The sequence below is a fragment of the Mya arenaria genome, chromosome 1, assembly GCF_026914265.1.
Source record: "Mya arenaria isolate MELC-2E11 chromosome 1, ASM2691426v1".
NCBI lineage: Eukaryota > Metazoa > Mollusca > Bivalvia > Myida > Myidae > Mya > Mya arenaria.
In genome coordinates, this window is record NC_069122.1 from 23278820 (window position 1) to 23304503 (window position 25684).

At 39.1% G+C, this 25684-nt stretch overlaps 1 protein-coding gene across 3 annotated transcripts in view; it reads right to left on the reverse strand.

Moving 5' to 3' along the window:
* Positions 1–302: 302 nt before the first annotated feature.
* LOC128226812 (NACHT and WD repeat domain-containing protein 2-like) overlaps positions 303–25684 on the reverse strand; it is a 60898-nt gene continuing 35516 nt past the window's right edge. For all 3 annotated transcript variants that reach the window (XM_052936915.1, XM_052937070.1, XM_052936996.1), the window contains exons 6-11: positions 23812–23956; positions 23044–23182; positions 17307–17445; positions 5436–5607; positions 5211–5317; positions 303–4948 (exon numbers count right to left, since the gene is read on the reverse strand). In XM_052936915.1, the coding sequence (XP_052792875.1) occupies positions 1172–4948; positions 5211–5317; positions 5436–5607; positions 17307–17445; positions 23044–23182; positions 23812–23956 (4479 nt within the window). In that variant the 3' untranslated portion in view covers positions 303–1171. The remainder of the gene's footprint in view (positions 4949–5210; positions 5318–5435; positions 5608–17306; positions 17446–23043; positions 23183–23811; positions 23957–25684) is intronic.

The window sequence follows — 25684 nt, forward strand, 5'->3', positions numbered from 1 at the left end:
CTCTTTGGCACGTAGTTGCACTAAGGTAAGGAGACCATTAAGTGCGACACCACAGTCCAAAAAAATCATCGAGTTAGTCATGGATTCAATATAAAACTACTCAAACATTTTACAATACATCCGTTAGATGGAATCAGGTGTAGTGTTTAGAGCCATTGTTTACAGAAACGCAACTAAAGTTAAGTCTACCATATTTTTTTTAAATGAGCGATCACTTATCTATGATTTACGTTACATTTTCTTCGAAAACCAAACTATTAAATTGCGCTTTTATAAAGTTAAAAAAAAAAATAAAATGGAACAGATTTAATATATACAAGAAACATAATTATATGCAGCATGTAGTGAACAAATGCTATAACGTGTACGATGTAGCGATGTAGTCACTCAGTGACTAACACAATTAATCAAAATAATGTAAATATAAAAATAACAATCAATGAAACTGAAAGGACAACATTATTTTGGTAGCACAAACGCTAATTTTTCAGTTTTCAAATTGTTTTACACCCCCCCCCCCCAACTTTCCCCATTTCATTTTGGTTTGCCTAATCACTGAATTGTTAATTTTCCTACCTTTCAATGGAATCATGAAAAAAGAACTCTTTAAATCATACAGCGTTAGGAAGCTCATGAATCTTAATAATCTTACAACATAATTATTATAATCCTCGAATATTTCTTAAATATATTTTCGTTTAATTTTTTACGAAGCCAATGCACTTCTGTTGTATAACATTGCTTGTAACACGACTCTGTTATAATCTCAACATATGAGATTTTCAATAAGCTAGCAAGAAGCCTCAAAATAAAACACCTCCGCAACTGTGTTTGAAAGGATGTTCATTCTAGCTTAAAATATAATTTATTTTTCGAAATTCTATGCGACTTAGTTATGAAGGATGGAGGGAGTTGGGGGGGGGGGGGGGGGGTATGCTTTATTTGTGACTTATGATGTTAATATTTTAAAATGTCATCATGGACGTTGCATAGGTATCACTTGAATATAAAGAACTTTTTAGCATGAAATATGATTGCATTCGTAATTTTCAACTCAGCAAAAATGTAAGGTGACCAAATGTTAAAGTTGATTTAAATATATATCAACAATAATGTTAAGCATACGTGAACTATTTTGCTAACACAACACTGAGGAAACTCTGCTCTCGCTTTATGACAGAATACAAGCACGAGATCTCTGCGCGCCTCTAGCCTTGGCCACAAATCTCGCGACTTGTAGCGCAGTCCCGATGCTGTTTTTGGGCAGGTTGGACTCTCCGTTCTCCTCGCCCGTGCCGTTCATGCCGGGTTGGTGTTTCTGTCGGCTGGGCAGACACTGCAGGAACTCCACATTGTCCTCGTAGTGGGGGTCGGCGAGGGCCAGAACGGTCAGACTTCCGTCCACACAGCCTATAATGACGGACATTCCTCCGGGGCTGCACGTCATCACTTTCACTTCAGCCTGGGCCTTGTACTTGGCGATCATTTTCCCGTCCGAAAGCCGAAACACTCTCAATGTTCTGTGACCAGAATGGTAATATATGACATGACGATCGTTATTGCTAAATATAGTGTCCACATTGAATACTCCTTCAGCTATTCGAGGAATCAATGTCTTCGTAGTTTTTCCATGTTTAAGCTCTATATACTCCAAACCACCGCGACTTGGGGCATATAAACCATGTTTTCCTGTCTTTGTAACCTGTCCGTTCCATCGATTGACAGATCTCACTAATGTTTTCTTTTTTAGATCCAAGATATTCCCTTTGTCCTCGTCAATTAGAGCCACTTGATTTGGATCGTGCGGCATTGGGATCAATTTAATCATTGGTTTGTATGTGCTATACTTCAGTTGCAGATTGTACAGATGAGTTCCGGTCTTTGCGTGATACACTCCAATAACATCACCGCTCTTGTCCACGGCCGGGAGCGCGAGGAAAGACCCGTCACAGGTTACAACCCCGTCCTTGTAAACACTCACTCCAAACTCGAATTTATATATTTGATCACCTTCCGGCAGTGAGTAACACGCACACGTTCCTTTATTTATGCCTTGTTTCGCGATTGCAATTATGCGTGTATCGTTTTCATTTCTAATAAGTTTTTGAGTGTCCCTCAAAGGAAGAGTTTTTATTGCAGCGTCCTTCGAAACATCCCATATCACTATATTAGCAGTCTCAGCCGCGCATACAAAATTCGCGTCTCCAGTGAGTACGGCCTCAGTGATGACTGACGTCGACGTTGTGGTTCCGAACGTCTTGAGCAGTTTTCCGTTCTCGAGATTCCATACGCCGACACAGTTTCTGCTAGTTGTCACACAGATGGGCACCTCTGAAGCCAGGTCCATGGTCTCTATGGGCTTTTCGAGCCTGTCTATGGAGTGCACATCCTCCAGAATGTTGTCGAAGTTCCACACCTTGATTGTCTTATCGATAGAAGACGAGATGACTTTATTGCACCCAGTTGAAACCGCTGTGAGAGCGATTATACGACCAAAATGAGCATCCAGCACTTTCACCATATTGCCTTGTTTTACGTCCCAGACGTAAACGTTCTTTCTCACGGCGGCGACCACGAAATGATTGTTTCTCGTAAGCGTCACCATTCCTGACAGCTGGTTTTTGGTAGGGATATTGCGCGTACCATGGGGTAACTTAAGTGGTACCATGATGTCTGTTTTGAGATTCCACAATTTGTAACCGAGAGGAATGGTAGCAACAAGGAAGTTTTCGTCTTCCGAAAGGTTAAGCGCAAACACTAAGTCGAAATTGTCACCTAATGTCCGATCATAACGCCATGCATCACCCTGCCGTGTGTATACCGCCACTGCGTTATCACTTATTTCTATACACGTGTACATCAATTGTTTATCTTTTGACAAAGATATGGCACTATGAAACTCAAACGGTTCTATGGAATTGTCACTCATTTCTAGAGTCATCTCAGAATCGCCAGTCCCGCCGCTCTTAACAACAAGGTAGACTTTACCGTCAGGCCCGAACTCAGCCGAGAGTATCGGCATGCTCATTTCAATAGTATGTCTGGACAGAAAAGTACCACTGATTGTGTACAAGAACCATTCTTGAGCAGTCCAAATAACAATATGTGTGTTATTCATAGTGGTACCTGTAACTAGAGACTCTTTGATTTCTTTCAAAGGTGGCATGATTTTCACGTGTTCGCCTGTGAGTATATTGCACACTATCACTTGGTTGTTATTCGTAAATCCCGCTGCGTACTTGTCGTTCTCCGACACCGCCAAACTTTGCATGATTCCTTCAATTCCGGGAGCAATCTGTCTGAATACTTCGCCCGTGGAGAGATCAAATATGATGAACTTGTTTGACACTGAAATCAAATACTTTGCGTTTGAAGTAACCGCAATACCAAACGGAGCGAACAAATGACCTTCAAGTGAGAACTGCAGCGGGCCCCCGGGAGTGTGGAGACAGTGATGTACCGGAACCAGCGCGCACCTCGTCAGCCCGTCCGTGTCACACTGTTGGATCAACATTCGGATATTTTCGTTCATCGTGAAGTAAGGTAGAAGTCTTCCAATTATCTGCGGTCCGAGGTTGTCGGGATAATGACTGAGAATGGAACTAGACAGTCTGATGACGTCAGCTATCAACTTGACGTCTTTCTGGTACACGTGGTCAAGCAGATCCTCGAAATCAGACAACACCGATTGTAACGGCATTGAATTGAGTTTTGCGTGCAGCCAGTTGTAGTTGAAGATCACCTGGGAGTACAGCTCTTCGTAGCGGTGTGAGCGGATGAGATGGTATGGGAGCTCATTCAGTTTTCTTAAATTGTGACGGATCGGTCGACCGTGTTCGTCCATAAACACCAGTGGTTGGAGTGGGACCTTTCGATCACTCTCGCCTCCTTTCTGCTCAAGATGGAACATTTTTCGTTGGCCTTCCGTATATTCAAAGGGCTTTGGCTTGCCACCACCCCAAATACCAAGAAAGTATTCAGAAATATTAGAGTGGATTTCACTCACATAGTTCAAGTTCTTAAAATAGCGCTCTTTGGCAGCCTCAATGAACTGCCGGTGATACCAGTTGACCACGCTGACGCCGTCTGCCTCACGCTCGCTGAGATAAGACGGCAGATCGCTACGGATCCTCGTCCACAACAGTGGCGGGATTCTCCGGACTGGCGGAAGGTGATACTGGTACACATCGTTCAGAACCTTTTCGTCGAGGGACAACAGATCTTCTAGCTCTGCTTCTGAAAGACCGCTCTTTGCCGCCGTGATATATCCAAAAGCATGGGCAACTAATGTTCGTCCATGCTGAATCTCAATTCTTTCAAACAGTTTGTATATACTGTCATGTATCGTAAATGCTAGTGATACATTTTGTAAGGACGTGTAGGATTTCCACCTACAAACCTCATCAAACACGAGTTTCACATACAACGGAAGATTGCACTTTGTGAACGCTTCATTGACTAGTTCCATTTGTTCCTCGGTCAAAGTTCTATTTGCGTTTTTCAACCAGAATTGTAAAATCGTCGCACTGAGATTTTCACCTAGAGGTAACACAGGGACGTAGTTTTCAGGAATCTCAATCATGCTGTGTAACGTGTCCAAAATGCCGAAATAATTCGGAAGTGTTGAAACGATAAGCCTCACATACGGCGGAAGCTGGGTTGGTAGCCATGCTAATTGGTGAGCGCCATCTGCGCCCGATAGCTGGTCTAACGAGTCAAGGATCAATATAAGCGGCTTACTCTTGGAGGCACAGCACAACAGCTTTTTGAAGTGGTTGACGAGGGGTGAGAGCTCGTCGGGGATGTACTCGTCTGGTTCTTCGTACAGCCACATGAGATGGCGGGAGAGGCTGGTGAGGAGTGGGATGACGGACGAGCTGTTCGGAGTCGTTCCAAGGAATCGCAGCACTAAGAACGGCGTCTGCTTTGGACCGAACCATGACCGAGACTGCAAGGGAAGGTTTGTACATTTTAATTGCAATACATTGACACGTATACGGTCGAAATATTGGAGTATACGTATGAGGTTAATCATTTAATAGCCTTAAAATGGACCATGAAAAGCTGTTAAGTAAACGCCATCGTCAAATCAAGGAAATATATGAAAATGACTGTTTCAACGAAGCGAAAAATTAAATAGTAAATACAATACTAAAATAATGACAAACATAATAATTCTGGCTATTCATTAGCGCCCCTGTTTCCCTCACCTGACTGGCACCTTTTGCCATGAGGGAGGTTTTGCCGCATCCACTAGCGCCGTGCAAAATGAGTGGCTTATCATATTTGCCAAGCACGTACTGCTTGATCCGGTCCACTGAAACATTGAAGAAATATTATATTCAAAGTACATTGTGCTTTGGTCATTGTAATTGAAATACAAATGAAGTCTTCGCATCTGTTTGTAGCTGATGCGATGGCCTATCCTAGCATACCTATATCCTCGCGGCCCTGGAAGACCTTGCATGAGTTGTAGCAGGCTTTGAGATGCTGCAGGACCTCCACGTACACGGGGTTGCTGGAGAGCTTCTCGTTTCGGTCCATGGCGTTGTCCACCAGCCGTAACACGTTGTCGTAGAAGTGTTGACAGAATGTCTCAATGTACTCCTGCAACAAACGACGTAATAATTAACTAAAAGACCGCTTGTGCTCGGAAATCGTCCTAATACTAACGTAATAAATCGAACGACGTGTTTAAATTAGCCATTCAAGTATGAAGTACTATGTATATTTCTGAGATGGCGAAAGAATGAAATAATAAATCTAGGGACCAGAATAAATATTGATTTATACATTCCAATTTGGCTAAACGAAAGGGTCTGAAATTGTGTAGACCCAATTAACTCATGTCAACATTCACTAGATGTCCTTTTAATGCAATCATGAAACGTTACATTTCGCTTCCAGCAGTATTTTTTCTTAAGACTATTACACACAAAATAATGTTTTACAAGACGCCAATGCGGCAAAAAGACCCATATTCATACTTATCAGAAATATCGTTCATACAAATAACCAGATCAACAGAAACTATTCCATTTGAACATTTTATAAATACATCAGCTTTTCCAATAAGATCTGTCCCAGAGACCTAGTTTTTGACCCTAGATGACAAACTTTATCATCTAAGATTTCATGTACACAAATATTTTTAAAGTTAATTAAAATTTATATTTTTGAAAAATATGGGTAGATATGAAATTCATGATTGGGATGTGTGTTCATAAAATAGCAATTGAATTTAGTTGTTGACTGATAATGATAGGTAAATCGTTTGGTAAGCATATAAAAAAATTATGACATCGGTAAAATATTCTTAAGATTTGACCTAGTGACCAAGTTTATGTCTGAGGTGACCCATATTTTCATAAAGATTTGACAAAAATTAATTAATTTTTATGACCATGGATTTCTTTCTCCTAAGATTTGACCTTGTGACCTAGATTTGGACCGGGGATGACCCATGTTAAAGAACTTTAAAGATATTATGCAGACAAGTATTCTGACCAAGTTTCATAAAGATTTGACAAAAATTGTTGAGTTTATGACGTGGAAATATTTTCCTAAGATTTGACCGAGTGACCTAGAATTTGACCTGGGATGACCGATATTAAAAATAAGCAAGATATTATGTAGACAAATATTCTGACCAAGTTTCATCAAGATATGAAAAAAATGTTGAATTCATGACGTGGAAATATTTTCTCTAAGATTTGACCAAGTAACCTAGATTTTGACCCGGGTTGACCCATATTAAAAATATGCAAGATATAATGCAGACAAGCATTCTGACCATGTTTCATCATGATTTGATAAAGATTGTTAAATTTATTACCGTGAAGTATTTTTCTAAAGATTTGACCTTGTGACCTAGTTTTTGAACCGAGATGACCCATATTCATATATATTCAAGATAACATCCCGACAAATAGTCTGACCAAAATTGATAACCATTGAATAAAAACTCTTGATTTTATTACATAAAATGAAAACTTTAACGCAAAATATTTAACGCCCGTCCGCCCGGTTTTCGCCATTCTATAACCCGTAATTTTTCGATGAAAAATCCGGCTAAAAATAATGTTTACAATTTGTTGTGCGGTTATAAAGTCTTTATATCTGTGAACGATTTACTTTTCACCTTTCACATATCTTTTGATTTAAACATATTTTATTCAACATATCTATATATACATATAATACACGTTAAATATAATTTAAGTATTTGCATTAATATATTGAATCGGATTGAAACGAAAGCATAGCTTATAAAGTTTCTCTCCGTGAGAATTAAGTTACACGTTATGCAGAGTAATGAGAAGATTAGACAATTTTAATTACATGTATATATGTTGTTAATGAAAACTTGCAGAATATTATCTTAAGAGAACGAAAGAATGCGTTTGAAATAGTGTATAAAAATGATGATTTCGGTAACAAAAAGAAGAAAAGAGAGCATGGATGAAAACAAAAGTAGACAGAGCGAGAAAATATATATGTAAGTTTGATGATAGTTAGATTGATGATAGTTGGGTACCTGTACCGTTTGATAGAAAGGGTCAAGTCTGGGAATATAGCATAATCAGAAGCGTTTCGAGTTTTGTAAGAAGTTATGAACAAAACTGAAGATTTTTGAGTTGTTCTCGTTGTTAAGGGTGGGATCACCGTTGAGAATGGTATCAATGTCAACACGTGTGATTCTAGACATATCACGAATTAAAGTTTGTCGAATATCCGTATACAAGGGACAATGTAGGAAGAAGTGAGTGCTACTTTCAACTTCCCCACATTCGCATAGAGCAGAAATTATGTTTTTGCAAAAGAGGTGATAGTTAAGGGCACTACAACTAGTACGCAGTCGAGCGTGGAGTACCTGCAAGCGACGGCTACCGTTGTAATAGTATGGAGGGCAGACTGAAGATTGATTTGAAATAGATCTCTTGAAAGAAGCAATAGAAGGGCTGTCCCGCACATCCCGAGAAAGTTCATTCCATGCACGTACAGAAGGAAGGAAAGAGGAAAAGTAAGAACTAGTACGTGACATAACCGTTCTTGCATTAGATGCATTGCGTAGTGGATAATTCTGAGAACCAACAGTTTGGGGTGTAAGGGATGATAAATACTCTGGTACAAGGTCGTTGTCCATTTTATAGAAGAGACATAGTTTGTGATTGAGTCGTCTTTCTGAAAGAGTAGGCCAGCTCAGTTCCTTGTGAAGAACGGAAATAGATACTAGCTTTGTAGCCCCACAGACGATTCTACCGGCCTCATTTTGAATCTTTTGAAATTCATTTTTTTCATAGTCTGTACAATTATCCCACACTGTGTCAGCATATTCAAGAATTGGGCGAATGTATGAAAAATAGATAATTTCTAGACATTTTCTGTCAAAACGGAATTTTAGCTTTCGCATGATGCATATGCGTTTGAGGGCCTTACTTCTAATGTACTCAAAGTGCTCGTGCCATGTACAGTCACTGGAAAGGACCAAACCAAGATGTTTGTGCGAGTTAGTTTCTGAAATTTGTTGACCATACATAGTTAACTCGGGATAGAAACGAGGCTGTCGTTTTCGGGAAAACAAAATTGACATAGTTTTTGCAGGGTTAAAGGTTACTAACCATTTATCAGCCCAAGTACTTATGCTATCAATATCCCTCTGGATTATTTCAGTGGCCCTCAGGGGCTCATCAACAAGAATGTACAGACTGGTATCGTCTGCGAATAACCTAATATTACTACCAATATTAACAACAATGTCATTTATGAATTATAAGAAATAAAAGGGGACCTAGAATGGAACCTTGCGGAACACCGGCCTCAAGTTGGGCCCAACTAGACATGGAGCCAGGGAGAACTACTCGTTGCCTACGATTACTGAGATAGTCACGGAACCACGATAGTAAGTTGCCATGGGCACCTGTTTCTTGAAGCTTCACAAGCAAACCCTTGTGCCAAACTTTATCAAACGCCCTGCTAATATAAAAAAATACTGTTCGAACGTCAAGGCCATCATCTAATGCCTTGCAAAGAGTGTTGTAAAGGAAGGTAAGTTGATTAACAGTGGGGTCACCTGGCCGAAAGCCTGACTGAAGCGAGGTTAGAAAGTTTATATCACGAAGATGGTTAAAGAAATGTTTATATACTGCCCGCTCGAACACTTTTTCCATTGTATTTAGTAGGGAAATAGGACGATAGTTTACAGGAAGGTTCGGATCTCCCTTTTTGAAAACTGCACATACATTGGCATCTTTCCATTGCTTGGGAAACTGACCGGTAGAAAGAGATGTATTAAAGTGTATTAAAAGTTTTTAGTATTCGGTTGCTTATTCCATCAGGACCTGAGGCTTTGTTTATGGGGAGGGAGGTTAAAATGTCGGTGATATCACTTGGTAGCAAAGTTATATTATCAAGAATATAATTACTGTAGCGATTGTTTACCGGCGGAACGACATGACCACTATCGTCTAATAAAGATTGGTTTCTAAAATGTGTATTGATCAGTTCAGCTTTATCAGCGTCATCTAGACACAGTTCTCCGTTAGTGGGATCTAGATTGAGGATTAAGAAAATACTTTAAAATCGTCCACCAGCCTTTAGATTGGACAGACCCAGAACAAATCTTTTTCCGAAAGATTAGAATAGTAAGTTTCCTTTGCACTCCGAATGGCCAGAGTGGTTTCGTTTCGAAAACTTCGAAACTTATCCCAAAGTAGAGTTGAGTTTTTACTCTTAGCATTTTTATAGTACCGTTTACGCTTGCGAATGAGATTTTTTAAATGCAAAGTCATCCAGGGAACGTCGTCTGGTCGAATAACGACTGTTTTAGTTGGGATACATCTTTTGGCGTGATTCAAAATTGCGTTAGTTACATTGTTAGTGTATGTATTAATATTTGCATCAGAAAGAGAGTCCCATTCAGTATTGTCGAGAAGACCTCGTAGCTCCTCGTAGTTACCCCTGTCGTAATACCATACTTGCCTCGGAAACGAGGTTGTCTTACACTTAGCGAATTTTAGTATTCCAAATATAGGACAATGGTACCGAATATTGGATGGGAGAAAAGGATCCCCAACACCCGAAGATATTAAGCTATTAGTGTTTGAAGCGAAGATCAGATCTAGTGTGGATGAGGTATTTTCAGTAAAGTGGGTCGGCTCGGTTATAACTTGCGAAAGTCCATAGACAGAACATAAGGTATGAATACGCCTGGAAGAACTTGAGTTGCTTGAGTTGTAATTAAAATCACCAGTTATGATTACATCACTGATTCCTGTATCAAAGGCAAGTCCCACAGAGTCCTGTATAGAATCACAATACGCGCTAGATGAGTTTGGTGGTCTGTAAAATGTCCCAAATAGTAAACGCTTACGGCTTTTCAAAGTAATTTCGACCCATATGCTTTCCAGGCAATTGATTTCTAAGTCTAGGCGGCGAGTGAAGTGTACACTATCCTTGATAAATACACAAACACCACCATGACTGTCGCCTGGTCTATCACGTCTCTCGACCGTGTGATAACCAATGAAAGATCTATCTTCGCAAGAGATTGATTCATTAAGCCATGTTTCAGAAAAAGCTATAATATCAAATCCATTCAATTCAGAGAAAAGTATATCAACCTTGTTTTGCAGGCTTTGTACATTGTAATGGATAAATGAGACGTGATGTTGTGACAAGAGGAGTTTTGATAAATCTGAACTGGATTCTGTTGAACATGATGAAAATGAATCGGGACCAGGATTACGGTGAACATCACCAGATAACAATATGAGCTGGACAATCCATAATTCAAATACAATGGCAGAGAAAACTGAGTAGACGGCTACAAACCATAACCCGTTACAACAGAGTTTTATTACATTAGGCTGGATCTTTTTTCCAGTGGTTGGCGTTGAGTGTGAAACGTGGTAAGCCTTAAGAGAAAACAGGTCTAAGAAGTTGAATAGGATTGGAATGGGAAATATTAAAACTAAACTGATTTTCCAATATCCCCCGACGTATAACTTTGTCAAACCGGCTACCGACGACCAATTATTACACAGTGCATTCATGAAACAGAATGGATAAGAAACAGAAACAAAGTTACCGCCGATATCCGGTTGACGACATTAAATGTCACTGACGAGTACCCATAAACTATCATAAGGCAAGGCGCATGAAGACCAAAGTGTGAAGAAAAGAAAAGTTTACAGAATGATGGAGATCTAGAAATGTGAAAAGTAAGAATAAACAAAAAAAGTGGTGTGTCATGTGGAAGAACCTAAGAGCATAATAAAACCTTGGTCCTTAAAAATGATGATTAATAACAAATTTCTGAAAAACTATTAAGTGTTAACAGATGTTGATGTAAACAACAATATTATGTACAAAGAATTACATATACCTATATGCTTAATTAAAAGTTTCAATAATTTGTAACAAAAACAAATGGACTGTATATGCAGTGAGTGATCGGTTCATAATTAGTTATCGTACAAAGTAGTTACATATATATATATATATATATATATATATATATATATATATATATATATATATATATATATATATATATATATATGCTCTAAACACTTAATAGCTACGACAAAGTAATGATTAAGTGTTGTAACTATACATATGCGCCCACAACAATAAATTGTTAGATGCGACTCAGTCAACCATTGACCTTGTATAGGCACACACCAACCAACAGATTAGAAGCAATGAAGTGCATCCAAATAATATTAGTATATGTTATATACTAACTTGACCAAAGGTTAACAATGATACAATTAATTTGGTACGTTACAATACTGTTTTCATTAAATTAAATCATACAGTGAACTAAAATTATGCAGGAAGTTAAAGGCACATATTTTAAAGTTATAGTACACTAGATGTTCTGGTAAGAAGCGATATAGACCAGAAAAGCAAACATTTAAATATATACGGAATTGATTTAATATACTACATGTGTGTTAAATCAATTTGTAAATATACTGTTTCCAAAACAAAACTGAAGCAAGAAGTCGGAATATATATGATGTAGGTTATATGCACATCATTAATAATAATACAACAGATGATGGGGTATTCAAAACTATAAACTATGACTGAAGATATTTAAGTAAAAGCATGCTAAATTGTAAAGATACTACAATGATCATGTTAGTTTGTTCAGTACAAATACTGTTTCAATAAATTATAACGGGTCATGTTATATATATATATATATTTAATATATATATATTCTCTTTTATTCCACTTTTCAGTGATTTAACATATGATATAAGTGACATGACATACCATGTAGTTAATAATATAAATAATACATGTTGAAAAAGGACATTACTTATACATATTTAATATAGTTGTATGATTATTTACAAATGATTGGTTATAATGATTGAACCAATCTTTCAAATTTTGCATTCAATATGTACACGCATGCATACTGTATATTTACCCGTCATATAACTAAGAGCTTATCGAAAACGAAAAATAAACATTTAGTGGCAGGTTTAAGATGTGTATGTTAGGGTACTTATGCAACAAAATGCAAGCACTATTTTATCACACTTACACACTATTATTTTTATTGTACAAACTGATAGTGTCGTGAACAAATTTGCATGCTTTTTTAAGAAACATCTTAAAAGTTTTCTCCGGGAGACTGAAAGCAGTGATGAAGTTTGGCTGGAAGAGTGAGCGCATTAGATATTCATTATCCGAATTTACGAGCAACGTATATATGTGCTGACCGCATAATGTTTTAGTTTCGTGTAGAAAAGTTTTTCTGAGGCTGCCAGTTTTTGAGCAGATGATAATGGTATGCATTATAATATCACTTGTTTCAGTTTTGCAGAGTTTACACGTGTATTCGGGTTGAAATTGTCTATAAACTAAGGCCTTGGTTGCACTTATGGCGTGAAAGATTTGCGTGCGTGACTGTGCATTCAACCAAAAAATGGATGGGGCAATAGACTCATGGACGCTTTGGAATATTCGGAAATCCTCGTCAGAGTTGGTTCTTCTTCGCCACTGAGTTTTGTGATACAGTGATAATGTTCCATTGACTATTTGTTTCCACTTACTTTTACTTGGGAATATGAATGTTTTAAGGTACACATTCACAGACCCAATCAGTTCGTATTTTTGCAAAAGTGAAATTATGTCCGGAATGTAGCCTGTCTGATGTTGAAATCCCTTTGCTATGTAAAGGTTCAGTCTATAGTTGAATATTTGACGAGTTAGCAATGAGGTGGGCATAGTACAAAGTTTTTGCAGGAACATGAGTTTACGTTTATGGATGTCGTATTCCATTGTGTACCAGCCTAGCATGCTTAGGGCCATATCCGTGCGTGTCGATGTCGGTAAATGTTGAATTCGTTTAGCTGCTAGGCGCTTGAATCTTTCTAATCGCAGCATTGATGTAGCGGAAACGTTGGACCATAATTCTGCACCGTACAGTGCTGTGGGTATGCTTACTTTTGTCACGAGAGAGGCTATTGTCAAACGGTTATTATCGCCCTCGGATTTTTCAATTGATAGTACACTGAAAAGGGAGGAGTATCCTTTTCGTAGACGATTGTAAATAGTTTCACTGCAACTTAAATTATACCTCAAGTTCACACCGAGGTGTTTAGCAGAGTGTACGCTGACCAGTGTTTGCTGCCCAAATGGTACTGTTGTTTCACGAGGAATGTTTTTCTGGAATATAACGAGTTGGCATTTACTGAAATTAAATTCATAGCCCCATTTGTTGGCGTATTCAAGGACAACAGCGAGTTGATTTTCAAGAGACATTTTGTTCGGGCAAAGTAGAGTTAGATCATCGGCGAGAGTGGGGTTCCCATAGGGTATATCATGCAGTGTTAAACCATGGCCATTATTTTCAAGGATGTTCAGTATTTCATCAATGAAGAGGAGATAACTCCATGTTGATAATATTCCGCCTTGCCGTACACTTTGAAGAACAGGAAAGGTTTCGGATAGGACTCCATTTGCAAGAACACATCCTTTAAGAGATGAATATATATTAACCATCAGCCTCAGGAAAATGCCTTTTAGACCAAGTGATTTCATATTCATAATTATGGCACTGTGCCGAACGGAATCAAATGCACCCTTGGTGTCCAGTAGGGCACAGTAAACACTTGATCCGAGCTCCAGTCTATTCGCAACTGCTTCTTGTACGTTGAACGATGTTGTTACGGGCCCGATATGCTTTTGGTATGCATTTTGTTGTTTATTAGGGAAGTCGATGCCACTGTCAGCACACCATGTATTCAAACGGCTATGGATGACATTTTCAAATAGCTTGTATAGCACCGGCAATAAAGAAATAGGTCTGTAGCTACTTGGGGAGGACCTTGGTTTTCCCTCTTTGTGAACTGGGATAATGATACCAAGTTTGCATTCTTCCGGAACGTAAGCACATTTGATCATTAGCGTGAATAGTCGTGCGATATATGCACGCAGAGTTTTACCGCCGTATTTTATGTGCTCCGGCGTTACTTTGTCATATCCGGGGGCTTTTCTCATTTTCATTTTTCTAATAGCATTATTTAACTCTTCGATCTGTACGTTTTCTGTTAAATTTGGGTCGAACTCATAGTCATTCGATTGTATGAATGCATTAACATCAGAATCTAATTTGTTCAGAAATTCGTTGTCGAAATGTGGTGCACTCTTAGGTTTGAAAGTTTGTGAGTAGTAGTCACGAAAAGCATTTGATATTTGGTGTGGGTGCCTCAATGAGATACCATTTATAGCTAGCTCATTTATTGGATTCGATCTAGAAGTACGTTTCGTCTTTACTAAATACCAAAATAGACGCATGTCGCACTCAGCAGCCTCGTTTAAGTCATTATAAAACTTTTCATTGCAATTGTATATAGCAGCCTTTTGGGTGTTGATGAATATTCGTTTTGCCGATTTGTAACTGACATATAGTGGATTATCACGCTCTCTGTGTTTTCCTGCAGAACACCATTTTTTTCGTTCATCTTTTTGTATCATATGCGCGCATTTTACATCACTAGTCCAATAAGGCTTAGCATGCATGTTATATTTTGACATGGGCAAGTTTGATTCAGCACATTCTAACATTGATCTAATTATATGATCATAGAGTGAGTGTATATCAGTATTACACAAGCGTATACTATCAAGACTAAGTTTGCACAGTTTGTTATCAAGAGCGACTGCGTATGAATTAAAATGTTGATCTGTACATTTGTTCCATGCAATTAATTGTTTATCAGGCAAAGTGAAGTGATATAACGGAAAACAGACAGTGGTGACTATGGGTAAGTGATCGGATACAACACAACAATCATCGTTAACAATACAGCTATCTTACACAATATCTAACTGCGATTTCCCTAATACAACATAATCTAGAATTCTTTTACTCGGCTTAAATGTGAAATTCACTCCTCTGTTTATACACGACGAAAGTTCGTTATCAGATAAAAAGTTATTAAATGCAGTTGACCTTCTGTCATTAATATCAGTCAGTTGCACATTAGCATCTCCACATAATATTATAAAACCGTCATTAGAATACATGTCATAGATACTTTGTAGTTCGGTTAAGCATTCTATATAATCATCAAATGTATAATTTGCCGATGGCAGATACATGCATAATACATAGATAGGTGTAACAATAGTGGACTCTACACTTGTTAACTTAATGCCAGTCAAGCGAGTGGATTTAATGTTTCTAAGTTCTTGCACAGCAAAAGAGAGAGATTTCTTAAACATTATGCTCACACCTCCTTTACCACATTTAGCGTTTAAGTCAACTTGTTCACAGACACAGATAGATCTATATTACGCGTCTATAAAATAAAACGATTTTGCTTACTACCTTTGGAATAAGGGTATCAACCGCAGATTCAACTGCAGTTGTAATAGAACTCTGAATTTCAACAAGAAAAAGAGCCTTTAGACGATTTGATATGACAGTAATGTCATGCTGAGAAAGCTTTATGGAAGGACTGACGTCAGCAGTAGTGTCACTGGAGTGTTCTGGAATGCTAGAAATGTCAAAAGACTCATGAGGCCTTGACTTTTTATTGTCTGTTGGCAGTTCCATTTCCGATGGAGAAAGTGAAAGGTTACGTTTGGCGGCCGGCCCTGAGCCAACAGGCGTGGGTGTAGACGTTCAGTGCTCCATATGTATTCATTTATAAAATTAACAATACGTATGTGTCCCTTTTAAAGTTCTGCAGTATACAATTTGATAGTACTTACATAGAAAACACCAAATGTCCAAAATCATCCATTTGTAAGTCCTCAAATTCACAATTTCAAACATATACACTTCAAGTAACTTCACAGATTAATTATCACCATTTTGAAGTCCTTAGCTCGACTACAAACTCGAAATTTTGTTTATTTTCATGACCGCGAGAAAATACCTCTGACCATCTCAAGATTTAATCGATATCTTTTAAATACGTGAATTGAAGTAGCTTTTCCTCTTTTAAAAACGACCCTACACAACGTTTAGATTGCCTCTGTTCAGTGTGTGTATACCACGTGATAAATTACGTCATATATGCTACGTCGGAAGGCAACATTTTGCATAAAAAGAAGACTTAAATCAAAGATAACTGTTCTTTTACTACACCATTTTAAATAAAACAAAGGGCAGCCTATGCCACCTAAAGAGCCCAGCCACCGTTTTATTACCGAAGTTGATTAGGTGATTAGTTTCCTCAAACACTTCAACAAACCCGTTTCCATCATAATGTTTTGACAGTGCTCCGTCAGACCACAATGATTTGCGTCAGACGGCCGTATTGTGAAAAGGTTTTTGAAGTGTTTTAAGAAACTAAACCCTCAATCAAACTCTGGTAAAGGACCGAAGGCGGGGCTCCGTAAGAGTCGTAGACTGCGCTATGTTTCATCTAAAATGGTGAAGGAATAGTGAAGTTATCTTTGTTTTAAGTCTTCATTCGAAGCAAAATATTGCCTTCCGACGTAGCATTTATGACGCAATTTATCACTTGGTATACACACACTGCTGTTGTAAATTAATAACTTGAATAATCTTTGAGTGTAATGAGTTGGTCCGTTTTTTATGATTGCATTTGTCAGTTTTTCTCGGGATCCTTCAGCGACATTTATATCGATGAAAACCCTTGTTTTATGACACCTAAAAGTTCTCCTTCAAACGGACCGCGAACATACCGCTACGAAGACCACATTTACATGGAAGGACATGCAGAACACTATCAAATTATCTCATGCAGAATCATTGCAAATGATAACAAGTAAATACATATAGTGTCTATTTCTATATATTGTACCTTGTGTGTTTCCATGTCAATTCCCTCCTTGCCGCCCCACTCGACCTTGAACTTGACGATGTTGGAGTCGGGCATCTTGGCCGGCAGCTTGTCGTCTCTTAGCGTCTTAAGCAGTTTCTGAGCCTCTCCGTCCACGTTCCTGGAGGAGGGGAGCGAGTACAGACTAACTTGCTTTATAACTTATAAATCTTACATAAGTAATAATGAAACAAAGAAGGCGTTTAATTCTTAAAATTGCAAATATACAGTAACCTTGTTATACGAAGTTGAAAAATGTTTCCGATATATATATATTACTAACCTATAATTTGTTGTAGCAAGTGTATGTAGTATATTTTTTCTTCATATTTATATGTTTACTCTCTTGCCCAATGGGATCGCCAGCCGGGCTCTTTTACACCATTTAGAAAGCCTCTTACGAAAACAACCGCCTAAGTGTCTGCATTGTTTTGATGTTGGTAATTTAATGAGTGCGCATGAACGCTGACTAGTATACCGACATTCGCGTCGTTACTTAGTAAACTATGATTTATATTTTGCATAACTAAGCAATTAATTCGGAATCAGGGCTAGTCGGTTTATGCCGAATTCATTGCTTAGAAAAGCAAAAAATGAACAATAACTAATAATAGGTGTTCTGCGCGAATGCCTACATACATGTACTAGCCAGTGCGCATGCGCGAACCACTGAGTAACTTTCTTAATTATACCAAATAATGACTTCATAAGATTTTGGCAATTGTTTCCTACGAAGCCTTTAAATGATTGAATCAAAATCCCTTCTGTGATCCGATTGGCGGAGGCATGAGCGTAAACACTAAATGTACACTTTGAGAGAGAGGCAGGTGCAACACGGCCAATAGTGGCAGTAAATAGTCAGTTACATATATCTATGTAGGACAAAATTTAGTAAACTAGATATTATTATCAACCAGGAAAATACCTACGTATTGAGAGTTTTTTGTAAATGATAGTTAAAGAATATACATAAAGAATAGTAAGTGTCCATTTCCCTTCTATCTAACTTAGTCCAAACTTATAGTCAGCGTTTACAGAGATTTTTTTACAAATGATAATAAGTACAATTACGAATGCCTAAAACAGAAAAAGTTAACTTTAAGAACGTTAACAAGCAAAACTTTAATACAGAAGACAACTGATATCACGGTAAAGCAACTTTGAAGACCTCAAAAACATAATAACATTATGTAAAATAACATGTTATGTGCCAGTTTACCGGTATATTTACTAGGAGTGAGTATTACTCACATATCCGATCATTATAATGATGTTATGACGACAATAACAATAAATATTTACACTTCAACTTCCATTCCTTAAATGAACTATCTTTCAGCAATTGCGTTTATCAATCGATGAACGCAACATCTTCGGATATGTTCGGATCGCGAATCGTCGCATAACAATATACATGGAATTTGTTTATCTTTTTACTGTTCGTATTGTGTCAGCAGTCCCGCAAAGTATACATCAACATTTTAGAAAGTGTTAATTCAATATATTTTAAATGCATTGTTTCCATAAGAGTCCTTCGGACTCCACACACTTTGACCAGCTCAATTGCGTTCATACCCCGATAATGACATCAACCCCGCAATTCATTCCTTAAGTGAAAAATCTTAGCTGTGATCATTTACTTTTTAACAACATGATAATTTTGTTCATTAAAAACAAAAATAGCCATAAACGGAGCGATTTTAATGCATTTAAAACGAGAAACACACATATCATATTATATTACAATATATACAATGTATATGATTTCCCCTTCGTATCGGTATGTATCCCTTCTGTTCCGCATCGCAAATCGCAATCTATGAGTTGTAAAATCTCAGAACACAGCAAAAGAAAGCAAACCCATTACTGACGGGTACCCAAAACTATCATTGTCGGGCCGGGTACTCAAAACCATCATTTTCGGGTACTCAAAACCATCACTGCCTGGTACCCAAAACCATCATTTCGGGTACTCAAAACCATCATTGTCGGGTACTCAAAACCATCATTGTCGGGTACTCAAAAACCATCATTGTCGGGTTCTCAAAACCATCATTGTCGGGTACTCGAAACCATCATTGTCGGGTACGCAAAACCCATCATTGTCGGGTACTCAAAACTATCAATGTCGGGTACTCAGAACCATCACTGCCGGGTACTCATAACAATCACTGTCGGGTACTCGAAACCATCATTGTCGGGTAATCAGAACCATCACTGCCGGGTACTCATAACGATCACTGTTGGGTACCAAAACAATCATTGTCGGACACTCAAAATCATCACTGTCGGGTACTCATACCCATCACTGTTGGGTACTCAAACCAATTACTGTCGGGTCGGGTACTCAAACCATCAATGTCGGGTACTCAAAACCATCATTGTCGTGTACTCAAAACCATCACTGCCGGGTACTCATAACCATCACTGTTGGGTACCAAAATCATCACTGTCGGGCACTCAAAACCATCAATGTCGGGTACTCAAAACCATCAATGCCGGGTTCTCAAAACTATCTCTGCCGAGTGCTCAAAACCATCAATGTCGGGTACTCAAAACCATCACTCATCACTGTCGGGTTCTCAAAACTATCACTGTCGGGTACTCAAAACCATCACTGTCGGGTATTCAAAACCATCAGTGTCGGGTACTCAAAACTATCTCTGCCGCGTACGCAAAACCATTACTGTCAGGTGCTCAAAACCATCAATGTCGGGTACTCAAAACCGTCACTGCCGGGTACTCAAAACCATCACTGTCGGGTACAGCCATCACTGTCGTGTACTCAAAATCATCACTGTCGGGCACTCAAAACCATCAATGTCGGGCACTCAAAACCATCAATGCCGGGTACTCAAAACCATTACTGTCAGTTACTCAAAACCATCAATGTCGGGTACTCAAAACCGTCACTGCCGGGTACTCAAAACCATCACTGTCGGGTACAGCCATCACTGTCGTGTACTCAAAATCATCACTGTCGGGCACTCAAACCCATCAATGTCGGGCACTCAAAACCATCAATGCCGGGTACTCAAAACTATCACTGCCGAGTGCTCAAAACCATCAATGTCGAGTACTCAAAACCATCACTCATCACTGTCGGGTACTCAAAACTATCACTGTCGGGTACTCAAAACTATCACTGCCGAGTGCTCAAAACCATCAATGTCGGGTACTCAAAACCATCATTCATTATTGTCGGGTAATCAAAACCATCAATGTCGAGTACTCAAAACCATCACTCATCACTGTCGGGTACTCAAAACTATCACTGCCGAGTACTCAAAACTATCACTGCCGAATGCTCAAAACCATCAATGCCGGGTACTCAAAACCATCACTGCCGAGTGCTCAAAACCATCAATGTCGAGTACTCAAAACCATCACTCATCACTGTCGGGTACTCAAAACTATCACTGTCGGGTACTCAAAACTATCACTGCCGAGTGCTCAAAACCATCAATGTCGGGTACTCAAAACCATCATTCATTATTGTCGGGTAATCAAAACCATCAATGTCGGGTACTCAAAACTGTCACTTTCGGGTACTCAAAACCATCACTCTCGGGTACTCAAAACTATTACTGTCGGGTACTCAAAACCATCACTGACGGGTACTCAAAACCATCACTGTTGGGTACTCAAAACCATCTTTGTCGGGTACTCAAAACTATCTCTGTCGCGTACGCAAAACCATCACTGTCGGGTACTCAAAACCATCACTGTCGGGTATTCCAAACCATCACTGACGGGTACTCAAAACCATCACCGTTGGGTACTCAAAACCATCACTGTCGGGTACTCAAAACTATCTCTGTCGCGCACGCAAAACCATCACTGTCGGGTACTCAAAACCATCACTGTCGGGTACTCAAAACCATCAATGTCGGGTACACGAATATGTTTTGCATCGCATAAAACATAAGTTAATGTGCATGAAAAGTGTCTGCTTCAGAAGTTACGGCCAACCTAGATTAACCGTTGATGCCAATCTAGAATTACCGTTATTGTCAATCTAGTGTTACCGTTACCACAATCTAGTGTTACCGTTCATGCCAATCGAGTGTAACCGTCCATGCCAATCTAGTGGTAACCTTCCTGTCAATCTAGTGTAACCGTTCATACCGATCTAGTGTTACCGTTCATGCCGATCTAGTGTTACCCTTGCAGCCAATCTAGTGTAACCGTCCATGCCCATCTAGTGTTACCGTTCATGTCAATCTAGTGTTACCGTCCATGCCAATCTAGTGTTACCGTCCATCCCAAACTAGTGTTACCCTTGCAGCCAATCTAGTGTAACCGTCCATGCCCATCTAGTGTAACCGCCCATGCCCATCTAGTGTTACCGTTCATGCCAATCTAGTGTAATCGTCCATGCCCATCTAGTGTAACCGTCCATGCCCATCTAGTGTAACCGTCCATGCCCATCTAGTGTTACCGTTCATGCCCATCTAGTGTTACCCTTCCTGCCAATCTAGTGTTACCGTCCATGCCCATCTAGTGTTACTCTTCCTGCCAATCTAATGTAACCGTTCATGCCAATCTTGTGTAACTGTCCATGCCAATGTAGTGTAACCGTCCATGCCAATGTAGTGTTACCATCCATGCTAATGCCAATCATGCCAATCTAGTGTTACCGTTCATGCCCATCTAGTGTAACCATCCATGCCAATCTAGTGTAACCGTTCATGCCAATCTAGTATAACCGTTCATGCCAATGTAGTGTAACCGTTCATGCCAATCTAGTGTAACCATCCATGCCAATCTAGTGTAACCATCCATGCCAATCTAGTGTTACCGTTCATGCCAATCTAGTGTAACCGTTCATGCCAATCTAGTGTTACCGTTCATGCCAATCTAGTGTAACCATCCATGCCAATCTAGTGTAACCATCCATGCCAATCTAGTGTTACCGTTCATGCCAATCTAGTGTAACCGTTCATGTCAATCTAGTGTTACCGTTCATGCCAATGTAGTGTTACCATCCATGCCAATCTAGTGTTACCGTTCATACCAATCTAGTGTTACCGTTCATGCCAATATAGTGTTACCGTTCATGCCAATCTAGTGTTACCGTCCATGCCAATTTAGTGTAACCGTTCATGCCAATGGCAATCATGCCAATGTAGTGTTACCGTTCATGCCAATGTAGTGTTACCGTCCATGCCAATCTAGTTTTACCGTTCATGCCAATCTTGTGTTACCGTTCATGCCAATGTAGTGTTACCGTCCATGCCAATCTAGTGTTACCGTTCATGCCAATCTAGTGTTACCGTCCATGCCAATCTAGTGTTACCGTTCATGCCAATCTAGTGTTACCGTTCATGCCAATCTAGTTTTACCGTTCATGCCAATCTTGTGTTACCGTTCATGCCAATGTAGTGTTACCGTCCATGCCAATCTAGTGTTACCGTTCATGCCAATCTAGTGTTACCGTCCATGCCAATCTAGTGTTACCGTTCATGCCAATCTAGTGTTACCGTTCATGCCAATCTAGTGTTACCGTCCATGCCAATCTATTTGTTTCGATACGCTCGTTGAAAAGCATAGCGGCATGGAGTTATCTCATCTAGATTACATTTGTCAACGATCAGGTCCGAAAACTGGCGATCGGCGGTTTGGTTAAAATCGTCAACACGGCATAAACTATGGCATATTGCTCCTTGAATAAGAATATGTAATAAACAAAGAAACAAGACACAGGAGCTTGACCTACCTTGATGCGAAGTCGACGAACTTTGAGGCGAACCTGAGGAGAGTGATGTTGATATTTTCTATCTCGCGGACGTACGCCAGGCAGTGGTCGTGCACGTTCTTCGCCATCAGGACTCCGCGTGTAACCTCACGTTCTGTTACTGCACACACAAATGATATGACAACATCAACTTTGAACATCTATTTCGAAGAGATAATGGACATTTTCCGAAAAAAATCCTGAATGTAAAAAGTCACCAAGACTTGTGTCCACACGGATGGCCCAACACTTATATAGTTGTCATTAAGTACGTAAGTTGTGCCATAGCAATAATTCTGGTCAAATGGTATGCAATGGTATGCAGCGCAAAGTGCCATAACTCTGCTGGGCACAGCCAAAAACAAACCAAAGATGCCCAACTTGAGAAGCTGGTTAACCTTCCTGTATATTAAACTTATAGATATAGCGGTGACAGGAGAGTAAATTTCACACGCTGCTTAAGATTCCGGTAAAGTTTCATCACTCTGACTCCTACACTTATTGAGATATACTTTTAAAAGCAGCAAAAATATTGCTTTACAGTCATCAAAAATGTTAGTTGATAATCTGTGAAAGTTAAAAACAAATCCTCCAAACGCTGTAATAGGAGTTCGACACACTTTAAGAGTTTACTATACGAATTATTGCTCCTACCTAACTTGATACAGATATGACCATACCTGACGTAAATCAGTTTTGAACCAGCATGTATACAATAAAAAGTGAATGATGAAAGAGTCGTGTAGCCACCTGACATGAAGTAGTTGTGCATTTCCTCCCTGGTGATCTTCTTGGCGATGAAGAGGACCTGTGCGGACTTACGGAGGATGCGCTGCAGCTTGCCGAACGTCTCCCACCACGTCGCCTGGTCCGCCTCCATCAGACGCCGCTGACGCTGCGGGTGAAAGCAGGATCGTTTTACTTTTTAATTTCATATGTGATACATACTCATTGGAAAGGAAGCGACGAGTCGTATTCTTCGGTTTGCGAAAAATGCGTTGATTGAATAGAAGTTAAAGTGTATTTGCCAGCTGCTGTTTGGCTATATCTTGTTGTTGATTTGTAGGAATGTAGCTTTTTGGCTATATCTTGTTTTTCGGAGTGTGTAAGAATGGAAATGTGCGGCCATACCTAATCTGTGAAGCTTTTAAGGATATAGTGAATATGTTTTGTTTGAAGTTGAAGCTTGTACGCGTGGAGATGATTGGCTTTACATTGTTGTTGAAATTGTACGTATGAAGGTGATTAGCTATACATTGAACATTGTTGAAGTTAGAACGTATGGAGATGATTGGCTATACATTGTTGTTGAAGTTAGAACGTATGGAGATGATTGGCTTTACATTGTTGTTGAAATTGTACGTATGAAGGTGATTAGCAATACATTGTTGTTGAAGTTAGAACGTATGGAGATGATTGGCTATACATTGTTGTTGAAGTTTGTACGCATGGAGATGATTGGCTTTACATTGTTGTTGAAGTTTGTACGCATGGAGATGATTGGCTATACATTGTTGTTGAAGTAAGAACGTATGGAGATGCTTGGCTTTACATTGTTGTTGAAGTTTGTACGTATGGAGATGATTGGCTATACATTGTTGTTGAAGTTTGTACGTATGGAGATGATTGGCTATACATTGTTGTTGAAGTAAGAACGTATGGAGATGCTTGGCTTTACATTGTTGTTGAAGTTTGTACGTATGGAGATGATTGGCTATACATTGTTGTTGAAGTTTGTACGTATGGAGATGATTGGCTTTACATTGTTGTTGAAGTTTGTACGTATGGAGATGATTGGCTATACATTGTTGTTGAAGTTTGTACGCATGGAGATGATTGGCTATACATTGTTGTTGAAGTTAGAACGTATGGAGATGCTTGGCTATACATTGTTGTTGAAGTTTGTACGCATGGAGATGATTGGCTATACATTGTTGTTGAAGTTGTTGTTGAAGTTTGTACGCATGGAGGTGATTGGCTTTACATTGTTGTTAAAGTGTGTACGTATGGAGATGATTGGCTATACATTGTTGTTGAAGTTGTTGTTAAAGTTTGTACGCATGGAGATAATTGGCTATACATTGTTGTTGAAGTTGTTGTTGAAGCTTGTACGCATGGAGATGATTGGCTATACATTGTTGTTGAAGTTGTTGTTGAAGCTTGTACGTATGGAGATGATTGGCTATACATTGTTGTTAAAGTTGTTGTTGAAGCTTGTACGCTTGGAGATGACTGGCTATACATTGTTGTTGAAGTTTTTGTTGAAGTTGTTGAAGTGTACAAGGATGGATATGATTTGCTATACATTGCTGTTGAAGTGTGCAAGGATGGAGATGATTTGCTATACATTGCTGTTGAAGTGTGTAAAGATGGATATGATTTGCTATACATTGCTGTTGAAGTGTGTAAAGATGGATATGATTTGCTATACATTGCTGTTGAAGTGTACAAGGATGGATATGATTTGCTATACATTGCTGTTGAAGTGTGTAAAGATGGATATGATTTGCTATACATTGCTGTTGAAGTGTGTAAAGATGGATATGATTTGCTATACATTGCTGTTGAAGTGTGTAAAGATGGATATGATTTGCTATACATTGCTGTTGAAGTGTGTAAAGAT